The 24,358-nt window shown below is 38.0% G+C and overlaps 1 protein-coding gene across 14 annotated transcripts in view; it reads left to right on the forward strand.

The window, feature by feature from the left end:
- Window positions 1–24,358, forward strand: part of PARD3 (par-3 family cell polarity regulator) — a 451,464-nt gene that overhangs the window by 298,302 nt on the left and 128,804 nt on the right. For all 14 annotated transcript variants that reach the window (XM_061468050.1, XM_061468055.1, XM_061468051.1 and 11 more), the window contains 2 exons: window positions 4,900–5,127; window positions 10,945–11,161. In XM_061468050.1, the coding sequence (XP_061324034.1) occupies window positions 4,900–5,127; window positions 10,945–11,161 (445 nt within the window). The remainder of the gene's footprint in view (window positions 1–4,899; window positions 5,128–10,944; window positions 11,162–24,358) is intronic.

Here is a 24,358-nt window from a genome sequence, read left to right on the forward strand (position 1 = left end):
TGGGTGAAAGAGCATGACCATAACCATCTGGACTAAGCAGTTATATATTGTGTGTTTAACAAGCCCAGTGGCTGGAAAAAAGGAAAACCACCTTTTACTGTACTTTAGTTTTATTTATCTGGTATGCTTTTAACCAAGTTTTGTATATAAACACTGGATATCTCCCATTACTGAAGATGGATGTAGTTGTAAAACAAGCCACTTACTGTAGTTTGCATTAAAAATCCTCTGGTTCTAAGAAAAAAAAATGCTTCAAATGTGTGGTGAACTATGTTTTAATGAATTCTAGAAGCCAGAAAGCTTCAGCATATATTTACTTTAGAAAAAAATGAAAACAAACTCTGTTAAAGTTGTACTTAGTAGTATTGGCTGAAAAGGAGAGTGTAAAACTCACCAGCCCTAGTTACTGTAATAGTTTTTTAATTATTTTTCTTTCTATAGTTCATTTGAAGTGCCTAATCCTTGCAGTGTTTACAGATCATCCTGGAGGTTAGAAGTATATTCGGTAGCAATTGAGCATGGCCTATTTATTGAGTCCTGGGCGTACTATAGCTCTAGGTGGTTATTTTTCCAGGTACAGATTGTCAAAATGAAAAAAAAAAAAAATTAAAGAACATTTATTTAAATAGTTTATTTATTTATTTTTACATAGTGCTTTTATAATAAATTGCTTCATTAAATGCAACCAAAACTGAGCTATTATGCAGTTGCAGTTGCTTGCTATATTCCTCCCCTGCTCTCACCAAAATGTTACTTTTTTAGTGTAAGGGAACTAGAAATAGAAATTTATCAAATCTAATGGAGCAGATGATAGTAAATAGAGACTCACTGCTAATGTTGTTTAAGAAAGTAGACTTTGTGACTTTGCAAAATTGGTTTGCTCAAATTGAAAAAAGTTTTTTGGCATCAGTTGCTAGTAGTATTTAACCTAAGAGCTAATAAAAATAATGTTTCAGTAAGAAACAACATTGTCATTTTAAATCACGTGAAGTACTGATGAAAACTTTACCTTATAGCCTTTAAAATTAGACACTGAAGAAAACATTATATATCCTTTGTCACTGCTTTTTGCCTTTGCAAATCACCCAGATTTGTGCCACAGTATAGTAATGTAAGGTGAGAGAAGTGGAAGCACAATCATCTGTTAAACAGCATGAACACAAGGGGAAAACAAAGGGCTTGGAGCAGGGAGCAACATGTAGGCTTCATGGGATTGTATATGTATTAATGGTCTCATTGGATCTGTACATGCTATGAAGTTACGTGGTGGGGGCTGTCTGCCATGTGAGGGCAGACACACACGCTGCCAGCAGAGTCATGCATGAGCACAGGGTGGTTGCATGGCCTGGAGGGCAAAGCTGAGCTGTGGTCCCAAAGGGCTGGCTGGCTGGGGATGTAGGGAGTGACAATGCATGTGTGGTGGGCAGGGGATGTGCTCGGCAGGGTGGTGGGAGCATGTTTCAAAGCCATTGAGAGACAGATAGGGGTGTGTAGCATATACAGTAAAGCTATGTGGCTGAGCAGAGAGCTGCTGTCATACACAGGGATGAATCTACCTCAAAGGATATTTTAAAAAAAATTGTTGGAAAGGAAAATTTTGATAAACTTTGAATTTTAAAAATGATAAAAGAGTCTGTTTCATCCCTCGGTTATATAAAGATGCTTTAGGTAGATGTGTCTTTTCCTCTTTTTTTTTTTACCTTACTTTACATTCTAGTGTCAAAATAGAACTTGTTCTGTGCAGATAACATTTCTGATGATTACCACCACTGCTGTAAAAGCTAGGAGAAAATGCTGACATTTTTGTATTTAGAAAACAAGGTTTTGATGTGACTCATAAATTTTAAACAGAATCTATTGTAAAGAAAGTTTGCTGTTTCTTACCAGATTATGGGTAAACAACTCACTTTCTGACTGGTGAATTCTAGTAATAAATTCTGAACTCGGTTTACAGGGAGGCTTAACTATGTATTTGGAAAATAGACTTGCTATGAAGTGGCCATAGAAGTTAGCAAAGGTATTAAAATATACATAGCTTTATGATCACAGTGCTTAAATTGCTTGCAAAAGGACATTTCCCTCTTTCAGATTCTGCAACCTGTTCACATTTGTGTTCATGGCCACCCAAGTTCAATAAAGATTCCTATCATTTCTGTAATCCATTATTAGTTTTATAGTACTCAAGGAACATTAGGTCATATCCCATCTAACTTTTCCTTTGGGAAAGCACAACTTGCATAAATACAGTTCTCACAAAGATCTGTATTGGGTGGCAAGAAATAGAATGTTTTTAAAATGTTCTTTATGAACATAAATGGGCACATAAATGCCTTTTTATAATTACTGTTTACAGAAAGAGCGACTCAGTAATTAGGAAAAGATATATGAGCATCTCATTTAGAAGGCTGCAAAGCAGCATGTGGAATAAGGAAGTTTACAGTAAGTTGCCATGTAAGAGGATACCCTTTCCTTTTGTATATGAAATTGAATCTGTCAAACAGCTGGTTTATACATGATTGTCCTATTTCCTTTCTTTTTTTATCCTTCAAAGTGTTGCATTCATTTTTCCTGTCTCATGCTTTTAACAAAATGCAATCTTGAAAAGTAAAAAGCAAAATAAAATCTCATTTTTCGTGTACTGAAGGCATTAGTGGAGAAATAGCAAATTTTGGTGTATGCTAGAAAGTGGACAGTGTTATAGGGCACTATCTAAATTAAATTGGAGTTCTTTTACTTGGTAAAGAGAGTGCCGTGTAAAAGTACTTGCCTTAGAATTCAGCCCATTTTCAGAAGTTTGGTGAACCTGGTCTGCAGCATGTTTGCACAGCTGGGAAGCTATCAAACCTTCCTTGTCCCAGCTGGCTGCTGTTGTTCATCCCAGCAGCTGCACTGTGCCCCCAAACCATCCTCATGACCCTCAGCCCTCCAAGAAGTACAGGCTGTGAGTGAGAGTGTAGCTTCTTCTAGGAGATGCAAGTTCATCAAGATAAAGTTTTCATCTGTTGGGGTGCGTTTATTTCTGGCTGAGGGTCCAAGCAGAGGGACTGGACTGCTGGGGGAACCAAACTGCAGGAGTTGTGTAGACCTGTGCAAGAGGATTTCTGTTTTGTTTCTATTTACAATTTCATCTTGTCAGTAGGGCAGCTGAAAGAGAATACTTTGACAGCTGCTGTTTGAATTTATTTGATCCGAGAGATTTCAGTTTAATGTAATTGCTCAGACTTTTTAATAGTTGAATAGAAAATGAAAGTGTTTGCTTCCATGCTCCATGACATACCAAGTTAACAAATGAAATGGAGAAGAGCTGCCATGCTGCTATTCTGCATTACTTCTGTAGGTCCAGCAACCCCCTTTCTCCCCACTCAATACTGAATAGTGAAAGAAGCTGTTTGCGGTAGTGAAGTAGCAGTTTTCCCCAGTTAAATAGCTTTGTTAAAGAACGGCAACAGATATTGTCTCTTCTCCCTCCTAACATCTACCAGAAAAGGAATCAGTTGCAGAGCTTTTTATTATTCTGAGATTAAAAGAAAAAAAAAAATACAGGTAAATTTCTTTATTGCGTTAGTCACACTAGACCTTGCTTACAAATGTATTGTGCATTGGTTTGGTACCCCTGAGAGTTCAGTTCTTGGTTCTCTCTCTCAGTGGTCTTTCTGTGCCTCTGTCAGATGAGGATACAGCTATCGAGTACCAACCCACCACCTGTGACTGCTGTGGTGCCACAACACTCTTCTCTATTCCACTGCATTTAGTGAGTGAGGTGTCCGTATTCTAGGTGAGGGCTCCAGTCTCATAACTTCAGGAAATGTAGCTATGATGATGATGCCCGACCTCATCTTGCTCTCCAGGCCCAAATTCTATGGAAAATCTGGCCATGACTATACTGCATTTCTGAATAAAATAACTTCAACTAAATGCAGTGATTTCCTCCTCCCGTCTTTCCCCTTGGCCTGAAAGATTTCTCCCAGTTTTAATTATAATATGGATCTAATTGTGCAATTGTCAGCTGATTTGCACTGTGAGCGTGTGTCTTTAAAAACAGAAGATAGACGTTTAGTCCACAAACCTGAGAAGAAAAGTTGGGATGAGGAAAAGCTTTTGCAGAATACTGTCTGGGGCTTTCTTGGCACACCTCCGGGCATGCTGCAGTTTTAAGAGCTGCCCTCAGCCCCAGCTGTAGTGCTGCCCAAACATCGACTTGGAGACTGCCAAGAATGTGTTTCTTTTCCAGCTGAATAACTGGTGTTGTCTGTCTAATTGAGTCCTTTCCACAGATTGTTTTTAAGCAACTTCACAAAATCCCAGCAAGAGAGCTGATATTTCTCAGAAGCATTTCATGATGAAATTGTCAGCAATTTGATGCAAGTCTTTAAAACTCAATTAAAAGCAAACAACATGTTTCTTGAAGCCAGAAGTCAGGCTACTTTGCAAGACTGTTGCTCTAAACACAGTAGGATTCATGCCCATAATCTGCTCTCTGTTCATCAGTTGCTACGACTGATGAAATTTTCTGCTCAAAGCAAAAATAATTAATAATGTTGTTTGATACCGTTAGATATGTATCTCTGCTGGGTTTACGGGCTATGTTTTTAAAGCCCTGCGATTACTTTATCATTCAGATATTGTTTAAAATAATAGTAATGGATGTTGGTCTCTCTTCACTGACTTGAAAAGCCAGGCATTGCTAACGTTGTCAGTTTCGTTGCCTATGACTTGACATACTCATTCACTACTGAGACCAACAAATCTGTGGAGAATTCCCTACAGATTATTGAGAGATGATGTGAATAATGTTAAGCGTGTCCCCAGAGACTTTCAGGATGGATATGCATAATCAAGCATGCAGTTCTCAGTACTAATTCTAATTACTTTTTTTTTTTTCTCCTTTAAATCACTAAGGTTCCCCAACCAGAGATGTGGGGCCTTCATTAGGTCTGAAGAAATCCAGCTCATTAGAAAGTCTGCAGACAGCCGTTGCTGAGGTGACTCTGAATGGTGATATTCCCTTCCACCGCCCGCGCCCACGAATTATCCGAGGACGAGGCTGCAATGAAAGCTTCAGAGCTGCCATAGACAAATCATATGACAAACCTGTAGCAGATGATGATGACGAAGGCATGGAAACTTGTAAGTAAACTATTACTGTACATAAAGAATGTTAACATAGGATAATTCCTTTAGAAAATGATTAAAAGAAGTAGAAGATAATTTTAGGATTTTAAAAGAATAGAACTAACTTCATCAAATATTTTCCAGGCTTTTTCCCTCCATATGTATTAACATATTGCAGCACTCTGTAGCTTCCTTCCTTTCTAAAATAAGAAAATAGGACTATTAGGAGTGTATTTACTTAAATTACTCTGAAAATTTTCTGTAAGACACCTAATTAATTTACTAATGTAAATTAGAAAAAATATGCAGAAAGACAAAGAAAACTCTGAATTTATGTTACAAAAATATGTGCATCTAACTTTGAAAGAGTACATCTGTAAATGTACATATCTGGGGGAGGGGAAAGGGAAGAAATCACTGTCCTTTAATTACAGTGAGTAAGGCTGGCAGATCTAATAAAGTATAAAGTTAATGATCAGCTATTACCCACCCTAATGGGCATTCATTTACATTTTCAGTTCTTTAACCCGAAATATGACCCAACATGTGGAGAATGTCATTAACATAAAAGAATCACTTCAAAGCTAACCTTATCATTATTGAGCTGTGTAAGAATGGGCTGGTAAAATAGTATGAATGGTAAATTACCTCAATCAGGGGTTGTATTAAAATCATTGAATTTTTAACCTTCATGTTGTACTACTTTCAACTTGTCACACACCAGCAGAATTTTTTTTAATCAACCTCCAGCTAGTTAGAAGTTTATGAATGAAGATGATGGTGGGGAAGGTTGAAATAGTAAAATATTTAGCCTGAAGGCTAACAGAAAAGGTTTGAAGAGAGATTTCTTTCACTCTCTGCTTTTTATAACTTTCTTTGGTTTCAGAAAGTCTGTTTTGTAAAAGTCATTCCCTAATAGTCTTGTGTAATCAGTCTTTGATTTTCTTTTTTAACTCTTCGATTTAAAAAAAAAAATCTGCCTTTTTCTTAAAGTGTTCTGAGACTGAAAGGGAGGTCATTTTGCCAGTCACTTTTCTCAAACGTAGTTACAAGCAGAATTAATTCTGCTTCACTTTTCCAGCACCTAGTAATTTCATGCAGCAGCGAGGCTAAATGCTGGTCTGGTGCTGCTGGCTGTCAATCTATTTCTGGCCAGTGGAAGCACAGGTATGATAAAATGTGTAGTGATCCTACTCATTCTTCCAAACTGCATGCCTATGGGCTTTTGGGACTTAAGACCATGTTTTTCTAAAAGGCCTTGTTTGGTTTGAACCCACTGCTAGTAATATCCTGTTTTGAGCCATCAGATATAGAAAGCTTATCCAGACGTTACAGATGGTTTAACTTCATTTGATCAAAAATATAGTAAAACTGTTGTCATGAAATGCTTTCTAGGTGAGTATAAGTTTATGAGACTACTGTAAGGTTTTTTGAGCTTGTTGATGCAATGCATAGAAAGTAGCAAGGAACTACTTGGTGGCCTCGTATCCTTTGCATGGGAGTAGCAGAAACCAGACAAAACCTTCTGGCTGAAATCGAAATACCATGGGATGAGTCTTTGCCCTCATCTCTCTGTATGAAAGAAGTCATCTAGCACTGGTGAAACAAAAACCATCTCAGTGTCGTAGGAGAGCAAGAGCAAGGATGTTCTCAAATCTCATGGTAAAGAAGGGTGAGAAAGGTGTGACCAAGTGATATATGTTGAAGTACTTGTTCTGCAGAGTTACTTGTGTTTTAAGAGCTTTCATATGTTGTAATAGAACATCTAAGAAGTAATCCAGAGATTTGCAGAGCCAGGTTAATAGAAGCGTATAAGTAGCAATGCAAATACGGTCAGTTGTTTGGACAGAATCCAGTCCTCAAGGTCTTCTCCTTGTCATGGTGGCCACGAGAGCTTAAGAGCTGGCCTAGCATTTTGCCTGTCTTTCTAAAAGTGCGTCTGTATCTATGTTAAAACTGAAATCACTGCAGTCTGCTCTACTTTGTGTAAATTACACATGGCTCTAGGTTCCAGAGAATTTAACAAATGTGTTCAGGTGGACAAATTCTGGGCACATATGAGTACATAGAAGTTAATTTAACAGTCTGGTCCTAACATAACTAATATGCAACTGCTGCCATAACAACCTTGCTAAGTTTTTTTTTTTTTTTTTAATTGTATTTAATTATTCCATAATTGTTTTAAATTAAAATGTGGCTTTCTTACGTTATAAGCCCTAGGCAAACATGGTGGTGGTCAATTTACCGATGCCCTTGAAGTTGGATCCATTTGTCTTTAGCTTTTTTGAGCTTTTCTCCTCCAAGTGTTTCAGTGTTAAGAGTGCTTCTTTCTTCCAGACAGTTTCTTCCAGACAGTGACCCTCCTTGGAGTAGCAAATAATAACACTGCAATGTATTTTATAGAGGAATTCTTAACGTGTTGTCCGCCCCATGTACAAAAGCCATAAGCATACAGGTAGCATATGTGGCAAAGGGGCTGACTCTCTTCTGAATGTACCTGCTTTTCTCGGAACAACCTGCCAATAAATAATTAAATGTAGGATGTAAGTCAGATAGAAGTGACCAGCTCTGGGGTAACATTTTATAGAATATTTGAGAAGATGTGTGTGTGAGTTTTAATGGCTGTAAAGAAGTAACATTTGTGGAAAGGTGTGGGTGTTTGCCTTTTATAGATCATTTTTCCTGCCTTTTCTTGTTGGGTTTCCTCCTCCAACCCCCCCCCCCCCCCCCCCCCCTTAATACTTGAAATAGCTGACTGGAAGGAAAATATTTATCTTTAGTGTCTTGAATGAGAACAAGGCATTTGAATTGGGAGAGATCGACAAAGCTTTCTAATCTTTTGCTGAATCTTAATTGCTAGAATCTAGGGCTGTATTAAATATCACAATATGAAGCCTAGAAGCTTAGTGGCAAAATAGCTTCACATTAAGTAGCTTTGATTCCTCATGTGCATCTTTTCCATTTTATGGGCTAATTAGGAGAATAGCTTCATACTACCTGTTTGTGTAGTTCTCCGTAGTACAGTATGGTTCATAAAATGACACTAGTTTTGAGGTTTAGTTGATGTTTAAAGTATACTCCAATTTAATTTTTTGGCTTCAGCATCCTGAATGGGGAGGCAGGAGGTTGCAGGAAAGGAAGGAAATAACACCACCGAAACAAATACATTCTGTGTTTTGCAGTAACCTGATGTCATTACTGCAACTTAAAAATTAGAAGTTTCATTTGTAGCCTGGGCTTGAATTTTAATTAAGCAGCATTTGCATTTGCTCTAAACACTTGCAATTAGGTGTTTGTTAATTGCAGAATGACTGTGCTGCATAAAAGTGAAACAAGTTTCTTCATGTTGAATCCTTTTAAGAAGTCTTGAAATCTGTTTAGTCCAGTACAGACACCAGTGTTTAGTCCAGGAAAACAGGCATCCTGGTTCACAGGGCTCAATATAAGCTATGGAGTTAATTGCAAGCAAACTGTGTATGATAGATAAATATTTATTGTAGCACAAGTGTGGAAAGGAGGCAATATTCTTTCCATAGAATATGCAAAATAAATAATAAGAGGAAGCATTGTTATGACAGGTTGCTCAGCAACTCAGCATAGCACAGGACACTTAATACATATTTAGGGTTAATTTAATATGTTGTTATCTCAGTGTGAACAACTATAGATCAAAATTGACTCATCTTTAAAATTCTAGCAGTGAAAGTACCACATAAACATTTTACTTCAAAATTTGTCAGAAATTTAATAGTTTTACTAATTATATCCGTTCGCAAGTCCAATCTTTAAATGTCTAGTTGTTTTTTACTGAAACAGATTGTAGCTATAAATTAGCATGCAAAAAAAATTAGCATCTCTATTCTAAAATGGTTTTCCACTCCTCTTTTAATAATAACTAAATATCATCCCAGACACTGACTAAGAAACACTGTGACCAAAAAGAGTACAGGTACAGCTGTTAGAGGCATGTATAGGAGAGGCTTATTAATTTTCTAAAATAGAATTACCCAAATATTAGAACTGTACCTACAATTGAGAAGCTGCATCATCCACTTATATCAGTTCTGAAAACAGCATGAAATGCCAAGACCTGTCCTGCCCCTCTACCCCTTTCCTCCGCCTTTTTTTTTCCTGGTTGTCTTTACTTTGTAGTACTAGTTGAGTTTCAGAATTAGTTATTAATGTTGAAATTTATCCATTGTGATATGTTTTCTTGAAATATACCTTCCAGACTTGGAGAGTATTTAAAGAATTCTTGGGGTATTCAGAAAATAAGTGCAAGTCTAATGGACAGATCTGTGTATTGTAAAATCATTGAATAAACAGTATTTTGCAGGCAAGTATCTGAGAGAGAGAGAGAGAGAAGAGATGATATTGAATGGCTTTCAGTCAGTGATTTGTAGACTTTTCAGGTTCAATGAATTACTTCATTGAAGTAAGGTGAATATGGGGATGAATAAGGTGAATATGGTGAATATGAATGATGACTAAGAAAGTAGATATTCTATGATTCTACAGTAATCTATGAGAAATTTCTGAAGAATTACACACAACTGTTGGCTGTAGAAGAGTCGCTGAGGCCTAGAAACAATAATATTGGCAGGAGCAATTATCAGTAGTAGTAAATGTGCTAAACTGAAAAAATGATTCCTTTTTTCTTCTATAAGGTGTAGCCATTTCCAACTCTTACTGAGCACATAAAAAAAAAAAAAAAGTCTTTTCCATAGACTGTGTATATGCAAACCAAACTTTTTCAACTTCTACTGCCAGGAGTTGTTTGGAGCCTTTGTATTCATTAGAGTTACAGGAGGCAGCACAAAATATGCATCCGTGATCCTAATTTCTGCTTTCTGCTGCCTGTTGGAAAACTGGGAGGTGGTGTAGCCCTACTTATGATGTGATGATATAAAATGTTAATGCTCCTGGAAGGTCACAGTTTCACCAGCCATGCAGTATAATTTTTGGACTTAAAGTTAAGTCAAAATGATTGCAGGATTCTGACCTACGAGCTTGATGTGTTTTTTTTCTTTCTCACTAAGTTACTGAAGGAGTATTCAGGTTTTGAATATATAGTCTTTTTTCCTAATTTTTTCTCAGACTTTCTGTAAATGCATGTGGTCTGTTAAATCTAGCCTTGGGTATATTTAAAATTCTCTGAGTCTTGGTTTTGGATTAGAAACAGGAAAACTGTTATCTGCCCTTAAAGGATTTTGCTTGTTTCACTGGATAGGATCTCCCCACCCGAACTTCCCAGGCTGCCTCATCTCAACCAAGAATAAAAATCATGGTGCATGATGTGTTTTAAACTGCTCCAGGAAATGAAGTAGCATGACAAAACCATTATGTTACTTGCAGCAGAAGAAAAAGTCTATTAAGGCTCGTATTGAGCGTTAACAGTCCTTAATGACTTTCATATTTTTTATGAGAATATTCCTAAGAATTTTCTGACAGAATTTTCTGCTGCACTGCTGTTGCTTCTTCCTTCAGTTATTTCTAAAGCTCTCCTCAACTGATTTAGGTCCTGTGACAAAAAGGTCCAGCTAGCATCACTTTGCTAATCCTCTTTATTAATCCATTCATTATTCAGAATACCCACAAAGCACAAATCATGTTTTGCCGAGTATTCTACGAAGGTGATTTCCTTGCTTTTAAGAGTTTAATGGTGCAAGTAAACATTCCAGGAGACCCCTATATGAGCTGATACTGATTAAAAGAAAAAAATATTGTTGTGCATGTATCCTGCTTCAAAATACATTATGGAATACACCAGAAAGCCTTCTGCCCTTGTTGTTTGTTCTTATCCCACTGATGTTTCTTAATATGTGCTTTCAGTGGAGGAAGACACAGAGGAGAGCTCAAGATCGGGTAGAGAATCTGTGTCCACAGCAAGTGACCAGCCATCCCACTCGTTGGAGAGACAGATGAATGGAAGCCAAGATAAAGGTGACAGAAAAAAGGCTGGAAAGGAAAAGAAGAAAGATCGGGATAAAGAGAAGGATAAAATTAAGGCAAAGAAAGGAATGCTGAAAGGCTTAGGGGACATGTTCAGGTAGGTGCTTGCAATCAAATGTAGAAGGAATTATAAAAAGAAATTTCATCTTTTAATTACTCATTTATATTGTGACTGTTTGCTGAGGCAATATTTTACTATACAAATATGTTCATAATGTATATAGGCTAATCTCTCATTTTTTGAGGTGTTGAGTGGTATCATGAAAGGGAAGCAGCTTAGAATGGAAGGGATCAAGATGGCTGGCAGGCTAAAGGGGCTGCAAAGGAGAAAATGGTTTTAAGCAACAAACTGCTTTGTCTTGGAGAAAGTCTTTGGTGACATCATAAAACATATCCTTTGACAGGTCAAACTATTTTGGGGTTTGTTTTTTCCTTAAACTGTGCTGTCCCTAATGCTGTACCCAAAGCTTATGTAAGTGAGTGTTTTTCTTTGGTTTGCTTTGCTATTAAGACTGGTATCATGAGGGCATGAGATGAATCGGTTTAGAAACCAGCATGCTCTCCAAAGGAAACACAGGAACTAAATAAGGTTGTGTGCTTTGAGAACCCACAGTCTAGAGAAGGGGTCAGTGAAAGTCTCGATTTTTATCAAGCACTGAGTATGTTCGAAAGCAGTGGTCTCTCCAGCAGACATAAGTGATCTGAAAGGAGCAGACTGCTGAGGGACACCCCGCTGTTCAGGGTAAATGGTGAAACATGACAAACACCTTTGATCATTTGTGGGAAAGGATCAGAGAGCAAGAAAATCAGTCTTTCTTTTAGCTAGCTAGAGTAAATAAATGTACTTCCAAGAAAAAATAATATTAAAGCAGTGTTTGTTTTCTATTGTATATGCAGTGATTCATTATTTAATTTTGAAGTGAGATAATGGTATTATTTTAAAGGCTAACTAACAATGATTCTGGTCTGAAAACACTTAAGTGAGTTTCAGTTACCTTTCATCCTGTTACCTACTTTATACTGTAAAACATTAATTGAACCTATGTTGTAACTACCTAGGTTCTTGAGACTTGTTCTGTGTCTGTGAATCATATTACAAAATTAGTTAACAGAAAAAATAGTTAATTAGAAATATTAATTAGGAGAAAAAGTAGTTACTAACTAGAAAATATTGGTTATAAAATGTGTTTAGAAAACACAAATTAATACAAGGTTTTTAGCACTTGACACAGAACACCAAAAGAGTCATAGGAGATAGTCTCATATGTAAGATGGGAGGAGAGCACTTCATCCCGATACCTTGTGAGTCCCACAGGGATGCCCTCTTCTTCTGAGTGTTTGCCTAAATTTAAGCCTGGAGCAGAACGTTGCATCCCATGCTGGGGAGGGTGAAAGGTATGAGATTATGAGATACCAAATGCTGACTGGTTCTTTTCTGCAGTCTTTGCCATTTCCATACACCAGAAACAAAAGGTAAAACTGAGGTACATGATAAAGTCTATGGGCTGTAAGTAGCTTATTGGATACCATGAGTGCTACCTTGAGCTCAGGCCCAAAGTGTTTACAGCATCTAGAAAGTTTGGGCAGTTCCTTGGTCCTCAGTTTCCTCCTCCTGTGTAATGTTCCCCATACCCAAAGGACCAGTGAGATTGCGGCTTCATTTTACAAGCTCTGGGACGTAGGCAAAAGGCTGACTTAGAGGGGGTCCCATCCAAAGAGAGAAAACGTGCATTCCAGAAAGCCAGCCTGGTGTGGGGCTCATCAGCTCCTCTATGCCCTCCAGTCTTAGAGCCTAATGTCTGACGTTCCTCTGTGGCTTTGGATGCTCTAGATGGAAATGAGTGTGAAAGTGAAAATTAATACTATTTTTAATCAGGTGCTCCCAGCTGAATAGGAGGTAACCTCATCTGTATGCTTGATGTAGCACTTCTGAAATCTTTACTATAGAAATAACAGTAATTTGACTGATAGGAGGATCTGATGATCCCTTTGTTGTTTGCTCTTCGTAGCACTCAGTGTTTCCTTGAGGTTTTTTTTCCCTCGCTGCCATTTCTGAGTGAACTTTACTTTTCAGTTTCCTCTTAATTAACGTGGGAGCAGTGCTATCTCGACGCAGTTGACTCCTTCTGGATCTGTAAATTAGCTTGCACCTTGTCAGCCCACCCAAGAGAGGTGCTTCTGGCAAGCAGGAAAATGCTGATTGAGGGAATTAAGCATTATGCCTTATTTCCACTCCGCGCTTGATTTGCTTTGTTGACAGGCTTCTCAATAAAGTTTGAGAGATGGGCTTTATTATGTCTGCAAGATAAGCTACTGCTCCTGCCTATAACATGCTTTGTATTTATGTGCATCTGACATATATCATAGATATCAAGTAATCACTGAAAGAAATTGTGAGATAGAAAATAATGATGACTGTGACATTTAAAATTCAAGCCATGATCAAAGCATAATTGGATGTTTTGGTTCTATGCAACATTGTGATTTTTTTGTAGTTCTTTTTCTTTTCTCTTTATTCATTTTTTTCTTCCTTTTCAGTGCTCTTATCTTACAATAATCTTTCTTCATTAGATTGCATGGAGAAGAACACTTGCATGATGAAATTGACTGTTAACTGACACTTTATCCCAATGTCTGTATTTAGCCAAGGGGCTTTTTATTGCCTATATGCAAACTGGCAGCTCATACAGTGGAGTCTATGTGATGTATAAAAATGAGTCTCCTTGCCTTCAGTTAAAATCTCAGGATTTGCTACTGGGATCTTCATTACTGTACTGTGAGATGGAAACTCCCACTAGAAAAACCCAGGTTACATTTATCCTTCAGCATCTAGTCATCATTTCCGAGAAATCTGTGTGTGGTTCAGCTAGCAGGTTAAAATCGTAAGTAAATCCCTTAAACACTGCCATTGTTCTACTGCTTGCATTAAACATAGTAAAGAGGATGGACATAACCAGGAAGGAGAATTGTAGAATGCAGGGTGCAGCTTGCATGGCTCTGGCATGCATACCTCCTGTTATTTCCAGAGGACCTTTGCTGACATTGGGCTGTGGACAGTCTGAAAGTTTACTCTTCTCATGCGACATAAATCTGTCTGAGCATATGTGTGTTTCTTTTTTCAAATTGACATTTCAGGGCAGACCAGAATAATTTATTTACATTTGTCATTTGGCTGAGAAGTCTCTATCTTCACAGATGAATATAGGGCAGAATTTAACCCATAAAAGTGTTGAACAAAAGCATAGGTATATTGGAGGAGATGCAAGTGCTGTAGAGCTTTGCTTATACCTGAATGCATCTGTTTTACCGGAATAGTTACATCACTCTTGTCTTATACCTCAGTAGGATCATGTGCCATGTCCTCTGGCTGTAATAACATACCAAATGAGAGGCTGTGTGATTCCTTCTTCTTCATTGCTGGCAATTAGCGGGTACCTGGACAGACACTGCTTGCTGACAAGTATTTCAGTACTTTGTTTCACTACTAAAAACACTTGAGTGGATACATATTTTGCCATCAGGAATTTATAAAAATATGTATGCCTCTCCAAGTACAATCTAAAATCTGTTTACGAATTTCTGAGCCTACTTTTGTTTATTTTTAAGTAGAGATTTTGATTCTTGATAAAAGTCAACATGAGAAAACCAAAAATTTGATAAATAAGTAATTGCAGTGCTGCCTTAAGGAAGAGGCTTCACAGTTTCAAAGCGTGCACCTGCAATTAGTGCTGGTAGGGATACATGAATTTGATGGACTTCTACCATTCTTTGACTTTCCTCTCCTGAGAGAGAGAAACTGTATATGCTGCTGCCTTTTTCCATCCTCTTGCTCCTGTCACACACAGGGTATCTTCATTTATGAAGGTGGATCCCCTTAGGATGTAAGATAGGGCGATCTGAGATTGTTCTTATTTGTAGGTTTCGGATGATGATGAAAGACAAGTCTGCTGTGCTGCTGCTGCTCCCTTATGAACTGTGTACTTCATTCATGCTTATCCCCAGTGTACAAGCTTGGATATCATTTCTAGATGGGTGACTGCACTGGTGAAGTGAGAGGTCAAAGGTAGCTGAAGTAGTAGCTCCACCTCTTTCCCCAGCTTCCTCAAGCCATATGTAATTTTCCTCTATGGTCAACCTTGTACCATGGTACTCTAAGACAATGGCATCACTATGATTATGTCACTTCTGGGGAGAATCATTTTTGTTTGAAAGAAAGTAGACAGCCACGCTCTTAATGGGGAGTTTGTATGGGAGGATTCTCATTGATAAATTTGATGATACAAAAATATGTGCAAGTGATCTGTTGCAGGAGAGGATGTGTCTGAGGAATAACATCTTTAGAAGCAACAACTACCAAGATGCTGAGAATAAGGAGTAAAAAAGGTAGCTCTGGGTTTCCAAATGGTGCAAGGGGAGTAGCAGGGAGGCCAAGGTACCTAGTCATGTTTTGCTGGAAATATTGGAGGGACAGTCGCTCACTGCCTGATAATAAAAACTTGCGGAAACAAGCAGACCTTTTTTGCAAGTGGATTTGCAAATACAAATGGTATGTTTGAGTTTATGTGGGGGACTGCCCAGAGGAAGAAAAGACGGTGTGGAGGGTATGCACATTGTATCTTAACCTTGAGTTAAGCAAGAAAATATCTGCATTGGTTTTGGAGGTGGCTTATGGATTAGGTAATGCAGCTGTGGATAAATATGTTACATTTCTACTGTAGGAATTAATATCTCAGTCCCACATAAACATAACTTTTTAGTGGAGAACATAAGCACTGTGTATGGAAGTTCATGGAACAAGACAGTATGCTTAAAATTAAACATGTGCATAGGTGTTTTTAGTACTGGAATTGTTTGAGTATTTCAAGATCTGGCCTATAATGTTGATGGAGATGCAAATCCATAACATATGGTAACTGATCTTTAATTCCTCTCTTAACTATTGTAGCACACAGGTGGGTAAATTGATGCACTGGATAGCCAATGCAAATGTAATATTCTTAAATTACCATTAAAATCTAATCCTAATTAGATTCAATTACATTTAAAATGATTACTGGGAGCCTTGCACTGTTGTATCTTCCAGTTCTGTGAGAGGAAATAGATAATTCAGTTTGCAACCTTGTTTAGCTGAAATCAGATATACTGTTCTATTTTTTTTCCCCATACAGCTGCTTCCAAGGTGCACTGGACATGTCCAGATTCATAAACGTATTATTTGTAGCTTTGAATTACACATTTCAACCACATTAGCCATCTGAGACCTCTGACTGGGCATTTGAGAGAATAACCTACACGGATTACTATTGCTTGTTACATTACTTACTTGTTTTGCCTATTCTGATTTTCATTGAAGCTTTCTCAACTGTAATGTCTGTGAGGAGATGAAAAGCAAATCACAAGGGTTATACCATTGATTTAATAATTACCTTCTTTCTCTTTCATTTAATAACAACCTTCAGACTTTTAAGCAGGCATTTGACAAAAAGGTATCCGAGTTGTGTAAAATACTGTTGAATTATACCCTAATCAACAGGACAAACTCAATAAAATAAAATCTGTAGTTTGATTTTACCATTCAGTACCTTAAGAAGCAGCAATAATGGTATTTTTGTTGGAAGCATGACTAATAGGACTACTTCGTATTGGTGAATGACACTTACTGGTGTATGGACTTAAAAGAAAACATGGGAACAAGCTCTGAAAGTTAGAAATATTTTTTTCCTTTGTGCTCTGCTGGTGGCACAAAACAGCGTAAATCTTGAGCCCTAGAACATAAAGAAGGAGGCTATTGCGTAAACACCTGTCAGCAGAATCATTTCAAACTTGGAAGCTCATTGCTGGCACACTGAATTGCGCTTGGGTTTGCTAATGTTCATCTGAGAATGTCGCCGACAGCTTGCGCTGCTTGTACTGAGACTTTCATCAGAAACGCTAAGCTGGGTCGTTGCTCAGGTAAATGGGATCTGGGGCCATTTGTGCTCTGTCTTTTGCCTGCTACTACTATGAGCCAGCTGGCACAACTATCATTAAGTCCACATCTGCTTCTCCTCTTCTGCCACCAGCTAGAAAATGTGCGGCTCACTACAATCCTAGATACAGGGTCTGAGCATGATGCCTTTTCAAGCTTCAGATGAGGAGCACAGTCCTCATCCTGGCTGCAAGTTGGGTACTGTTGATGGCACTTTCTTTTTGTGCTGCTCTGGGCTACTTTGTCCTGATCCATTTTCAAAGTTTCATCCAGCCACTGGGACACACAGAATCAGAAACGCCTTTCAAATGAAATCAGCCATACAGCAAATTGTCATCTTTGATGCAGACTTGTGTATCTTAGGAATGTCTTTCAAAGCATTTTCATATTCTTCACTTCCTTCTTTCCAATTAAAAGTAAATAAGGGACTGAAAGAGATAAGCTTGATTGAAAGTAACTTTTCTTTTTTTGGAAAGGCAAGCTATGCTCCTTCCTTTCTCTCTGCACTTTTTTGCCTTCCGTGTTTTCTGCTGTTTGGTGCAATCCATTGCTTTGAGGAAATGTTTGTTCCATTGCCTCTAGCCCCAAACACACCGACTTTTGACTAAGATGTTATTGGGGCAAGGGGCAAATTTGTATCTCTAAACCAAACAACTTCACGTAATCTGTCAGGGGTTTAAGGAATGCAGCTTCATTAAGTGGTTAGTAAACTCTATGACTTTTAAACGAAACACAGAAAGCAGTGGTATGCGATTGTGTGAAGGAAATTTGAAGTGAGAGATTAACATAATCGTATGTGGCTCTCTAGTTTGTCATTCTGACAGAAAGCAGGGCTTTGCTGTATGTATTCTTAACACTGGATTTTTCCAGAGTAAATCTGATGGGGCTATACAGTTTGGGGGTTTCACTGTTTTAATTTCTATAGAATCAGGGCTTTCGTTTCTAACATCCATAAGTAAGTGTCAGGATGACTTGTTACTAGAGACAAGTTTATAGTGGCTGATAACATATTCTCCCAGTATTCTTCCTCTGCTTGTCAGCAAGTTTAAATGGAGAACCTTTGACACCTACAGCACTATCTCTGCCTGCAAAGCAAGCGAGGGAGGCAGGCGGCGTGACAGCTGAGCCCTCTGCCATCCTGCCCAGCGTTCTGCAGCACTTCTCTTCCAGGCCTGCTGGATGAATATAGAATGCAAGTGTCAAGGATGACACCTACTTTATAATCTTTGCAAAGCAAGCCTTTTCAGAGAAGAATTTGTTGACAGTTCAGAGAGTCAAAGTCAATTTCAGTTTTAGCTTGTATAGAAATAGGGTATTTTTCTTCTACCTGATGTGGTAATTAAAGACTAACTAGGCAGTGTGCTAGTCCACAACAAAGTGTGGTAAGTAAATACTGTCTTGAGACATGAAGGATACATTCAATGAAAACCTCTGTTAATGACATTTGTTTCGTTACCTGTTGGAAATGTTCATTTGAAATTTAATTTTCCACTGATAGCACCCATGCATACATTAAGGATGCAGTGGATTATGTTTTTAAAACAGAGTCTTCTTTGAAAATCCTTTTTAAAAACAGGAATAGGAATGTTGCCTTAGATGAAAATTAATGCAAACTGTATATTTTTATAGCTGAAGATGACATAGGCCATTAAGTCATAGTTACTTGAGGTACTTAAGTTGGCAGCTGCAGGACAGCTGATCTTATTCTAAAAGACAAAACTCCAACGTACTACTGTCTTTCATTTCCCAGAAGTAGTGATCTGTATTCACAGTGCATTGTCAGGCTGATGTCTCCTGTTAGGATTTCCACATTTCCTACTGTTGTGTAGAGAGATAGTCATTCAAGACAAAATTATAAAACACTTCAGTGAAAATGGCAAAATGGGCATAACCGGTATGGTTTGTGGAATAAGATATACCAGAATAGAAATAAGCTGTGAGCCCCTGCATTTGCCTGAATGTAGTAAGAATATATTGGTTATAAGCTTTGCCCTTGCATTTCCCTGAATGTAGCAAGAAAATAGTGAGTATAAGGTATGCAGAGGACTTTTTTTTTTTTGGCTTTTAAGTTCTTATTTCAGGGAAAAATAAGAGGCACAGAAATTTTATAGAAAGAATAAGAGAGGAGGAAATATTAGAAATAATGCCAATGGGGTATGTCAGTAGTATCTCCCCCTTTGAACCAATTGTTAACTTATTCTGGATGGAAAAATAGAATGAGGAGGAACTGAAGACATTGAAAATAACTGCACTCTTAGAGTGATTCAGGCAGGAAGGGATCTCTTCTTGGTTCAAATCCTACTCACAGCACTTCAGCTTCAACATTTCATCAACTGAATTTCACACCAGTTGAGTTTCAAATATCTCTAAGTATGGAGACTCAGAAGCCTCTTTCAGAAACCTGTTCCAGTGCTTAACCTCTCTCACGGTGAAAAATATTTGCCCTCAGTAAAAGGAGAGAGGAACAAGATACATCAAATAATCACTGGTACAAAAAGTCAATATGTACTTATCCTTCTCATGGGGCAAAAAAAAAAAAAAAGTGGATGTACGATAAGTTTGTAAGCAAAAAAGTTTAATTTCAAAGTATTTTTGTGATTATGTGATTACCCTCAGGAACTTACTGCCCCCACAGTTCTTGAAAACCAAGAATATGGGAAATAATGCAGCTAAGCATGCATTTGCGACTCTGAACCACCCATTGCATGGTAAGAGTTAAGGAAAAAGTTATCTGTAAACAGGTTATTTTTACTGTGCTTCCAAGCATCTTTAAATTGTCCTAGACTGTCAACTATCAGGATATCAAGCTTGATTGGCTGAAAAAAATAGAAAATACCCAACCAGTGAAGCTGTGGGTGCCCTCTCCCTGGAATTGTTCAAGGCCAGACTAGATAGGGCTTTGGGCAGCCTAGTCTAGTGGAAGATGCCCCTGACTGGCAGGGGGGTTGGAACTAGATGGTCTGTAAGGTCCCTTCCAACCCAAACCTAATGCTATATGGTGCTATGAATAGTATCTGATATGACCCACTGGGATTGAAGAGGTGATTATTTTCTGTGCAGTTTATTGTAAGAACATAAAAATACAGCCACATGGTGTTGAACGATACACAGCAAGTCCCTGTACCTAATACTTTGTTTCTGACAGTGATCAGGAGTAGCTCCCAAGGGTGGGGTATCAGAACAGGGTAACTATAGCAGTATTTCCCAGGTCTGTCTTCCAGGCTTTTAGCAACCTACAGCTCAAGGATTTCTTAAGGTGATGCCTTTGGGCTCAAGTACAAAATACAGTGTCTGTATATTCTGTTCTGGCCATTTTGTCCTGTTGCTGTCTATTTGGGATATATTTACCTAATTCCAAAATATTAACAAAATTTGAAGTCTGTCACATACAAAAAAATGTCTTTTAGGTATTGTGTAGAATGACTTTTCTATCAAGGAACCGTTTTTACATTACAAGTGCAAAGACCTGATTGCAATGCACTACAGTAGATCTGACTCGTGTAAGTATTTTATGGCACCCAGGTAAGCATGTTTGCAAAGTAGTAGTAAATCTTTTTGATGTGCAGTAATGTTTCAGTAGTTAATGTAGTGTTCCACTGCATATTAACTTTTACTGCTTCTCTGCAAACTTACAATAGGCAGGAGTGCAAGAAAAAGCTGTAGATGTTTGCAAAATAGACCCTACTGGAATGCATTCAGTTCATGAACTAGTTTTACGGTGTACGTTTGGGCTAACTGATGATGTGATTAAGAGTAAATTTTGGAATATTTGCTTCTGCAGAAGATAAATTCATAGTTTCTACAAATGTTAACACCTTTTTTGGTTTTCAAGATTTTTTTATTTTTTATTTTTTATATCAGTCTTGTAGCTCCTAGTCCTAAAAGGAAAAAGAATGTGGCGTGGTTTCATGGAACTACTTGGTGGTCTTAACTATTTTCAACAAATTTAGTAAAATACTACTGATATGGCTGTTTTAAAGGGGTTTTATTATATATTGAAAGTGTGTTGGTAATACTGCATTATTAGAGAAGTTCTCCATCAAAAATAACTAGTTCATTAGATTTATTAACTTCCTAAACCTGGCTTTGTCAATGGAATCTGCAGTTAGTCTTTATATTGTTTGTGCCTGCAAAATGGAAATCTGGAGTTTGGCAAGTTGCTTACACTTCCAAAGAGGAACTGTTTTTATGGTTTAAAAACGGGATAGTATCTTGTCTATGCTAAGGTTTCCACGGGGTTTGATATCCTATGATGTTTCCTGTGTTGTAGAAATACAAAATATTTGTATTCTAAAAACATATACTGTCTATGGCTTCCAGATGATGCTCAGCTTAGTTTGATGGTAGATGGATGACTGAAGATGTAGGTAGATTTCCTTTTCTTCTGCTGTACTTAGCAGCACTAAGTACTTACCAAGTACAGGTAGTACTTAGTAAGAAAATGTCTAATCAGAAATAAAGTTTATGGATTAGGTCTAAAAGTTCTGAAAAAGTGGATATAATAACAAAAATACATCTAGAATTTTAGTTGTGTCATCATTTTTGAGTATTACAATAATGGAAGTAGTTTATTTTTATACCAACTGCAAGTGCTTCTAGCGTACTCAACACCAGGTATTTAGCATGCAAGCTGAATTGCTCTTACACATTTCAACAGCAACATACCACAAATAAATCTCAAATGTTTCACAATGTTATTATAGATGTTATCTTTCTAAATTCCTGAAATTCAGAATGCAACATGCTTCCACAAGCAGGAGTTTCAGATATAGTGTTACAGTTAAAGTATTCTTTTTCTGTGATGTTGCAGAGCAAGTAATGATACCAACAGTATTATCATCTGTAACTGTTTGGAGTCCTGATATCATCTGTGGAGCTCCTAATACTTTGCTAATTCTGTTTGCCTTTTATAACTGCAAAAGGAAGAAAACTGCTTGCTTGAGATGAGTAAAATGCAGAGACTCAGTGCCAGTTCCATCTGGGTTTTTTTTTTTGATGTTTTTTTAAGATTTGTTTTATGTTATATATACTCAGAAGAAATACTGATATGGCAGTGATAATCACTGAATACTGTGTGCAGTGCCAAGCATGAGCAGAGCAGATCTCATTTGGAGAAGAACTTGTCAGGAACTGTATATCTTTGATGTCAAGTTTGGGTTTCTTTTTAACATCATCTGTGTGGGTTTCTAACTAAACATAGGCCCAGTCACTCACAGTGCCTGAGCATGCACAAATGTGTATAGAGCGGTCCAGGTCTGAGATTTTCTGTGCTAGTAGCTTACTTGCATGGGGGCGGGAACGTAAAAAATGTGCCATCACCCCATATGTCTTGCTTCGAATTAGTCCCATGAAAGTCCCGGTTTGTGCACCTTTTCAATCGGAAATTTCAGCTCCCAGCTTGCCCCATCAGCAATTGATATAGTCATTTCAACTGTAGTTGTCATGAAGACAGCTCAAGCTCTGAGTACTGGCAGCAACAGGATGCTGGGCATCTCCAGGGCTCCAGGTAGCTCTGGGCAAGCGTCAGTGCCAGCTGCTGTGGGGACTCACTGCCAGACTGACTTCCCAGCAAAGATCCACCTGAGTATTGTTGCAGTCTCTCCAGAGACGGTTTGTTCCAGCGGTGCTGCTGCAGTGCAAAATCTCACTCTTCATTTTCCACCTAGAGATCCCATGGCTGTAAACTAAATTTTCATGCCACGGGGCAGAATATTGGCTGATAGAATAGTCAGAGATATGTGAAGCCAGCAGTGGCATATTAACGTATTCTAACCAGAGCCTTGGGTCAGGCTACATCCTTTGTCTTAGCTCTGTCTTGTAACAAACTTCAAAATAATGTATCTGTAATTTTTTTCTCCCCCCCCCCCCCCCCCCCTTTTTTTTTTTTGTGGCAATAATGATTCAGGGGTATTCAATGAAGCTTGAGTTGTGCCCTGAAGCACTTTGTAGAAGTATCCTATTGGCAAAGGAATTTGATCTATCCCCAAGGAGACTTAAAGGGCCACATAGGTGGCACTGTAGGACCCAGGATGGGACAGTGGATCCTAGTCTACAGCCACTAGCACTTGGATGCTGTAGCTCAGCAAGGGGAGTTACTTTTTGGTATTGTAGGCATCCCCTGAGAAGAGAATGGCAGCTGTACATTTGTCTGGGTTTTAAGTATGTTTTAGTTAAGCTTGCCTCACAGATTCTACAGTGTTGTCTGTTTTCCTTTGCTGGAAATCACCTATGCCTTCACTACCTCCTGTAAGTGTAAATATGTGAATGAGGAGTAAGATATAGACACATCACCTATTGCTGAATTTACCCTACAGAGGTTATTTTCTAGGAGATGTGTATCAACAAAGATTTTCAGTAACTGACAGAAAAAGTGTTGACTGACATACTAACATTTGTAAGTAATGAGATCTGTAGGGAAGTTTTAATCTTTGGAAGGTTCCAAATGACCTGCCAGTATGTTGGTTAACTTCTTTTGTGTTTGTGTTAACCTATGCTGATTTTATGCATTGTAATTGCAAGGCTGCAAGCCTAAGTTGTTGGAATAATGTTACTGCAATTTCCTTGTCTAACTAGCTGGTGTATTACATTTGTGCCCTCATTTCTTTGCCTGTTGCATGTGCTTAGTGAGCATCTTTAGTGATTTTCTTGTTATAGCTCACATTTACATGAGCCGGGCCATGCTCATATATACGCCTTTCAGTTGTAAAATGGAGTCGTGAAGACTTCCTATTACTAAGGGTTGGGTTTTTTTCATCTTTTCTGCCAGGAAAGTGTTGAAGCAAATTTCCCTTGCAACTTCTCTTCCCCCACCCCCATCTCTTGAGTGCCAGTAAAATGTTGGTTTGGGTTTTTTTTTTTTATTTGATGTTTCATTAGCATTTCTTATAAGGTCTGCCTTTAGACCAGTACCCATTTTCTAAATTGTACTTCTGTAGGGTTGGAAAAAATCATGGTAACCAGATGCAGTATTTGTCTCTGGCCTGGCAAAGTGTTAGATTTAACAAAAGAAGCTAATAGGAATGTTCAAATTGACCCTTCTCATCATTTGGACTTCTTGGAGCTCAATCAGTCGCTCATTATTGTGTGAGTTATTCACACAGAGGCAGAAGTGCTAGTATTTCTCATAATCAGCCCTTGAGCCAGACATAATTTGCAATTTTGAAGCATTGTATTTTGAAACAATAATGCATTAAAATGAACAGAGCAGGAATTAGAAGTATAGTTCAGGAAAGAACGCCTGGAAGAGTAGCCATGGTTTAAACAGTCTCTGTAAGCGCTCTCAGTGGACACTGGTAATTAGAAGCATACAATATAGCATTATTAATA

This window comes from Pezoporus flaviventris, unplaced genomic scaffold, assembly GCF_033815535.1.
Source record: "Pezoporus flaviventris isolate CSIRO_AGI_PZ_B2104156 unplaced genomic scaffold, CSIRO_AGI_Pfla_v1 ptg000047l, whole genome shotgun sequence".
Lineage (NCBI taxonomy): Eukaryota > Metazoa > Chordata > Aves > Psittaciformes > Psittacidae > Pezoporus > Pezoporus flaviventris.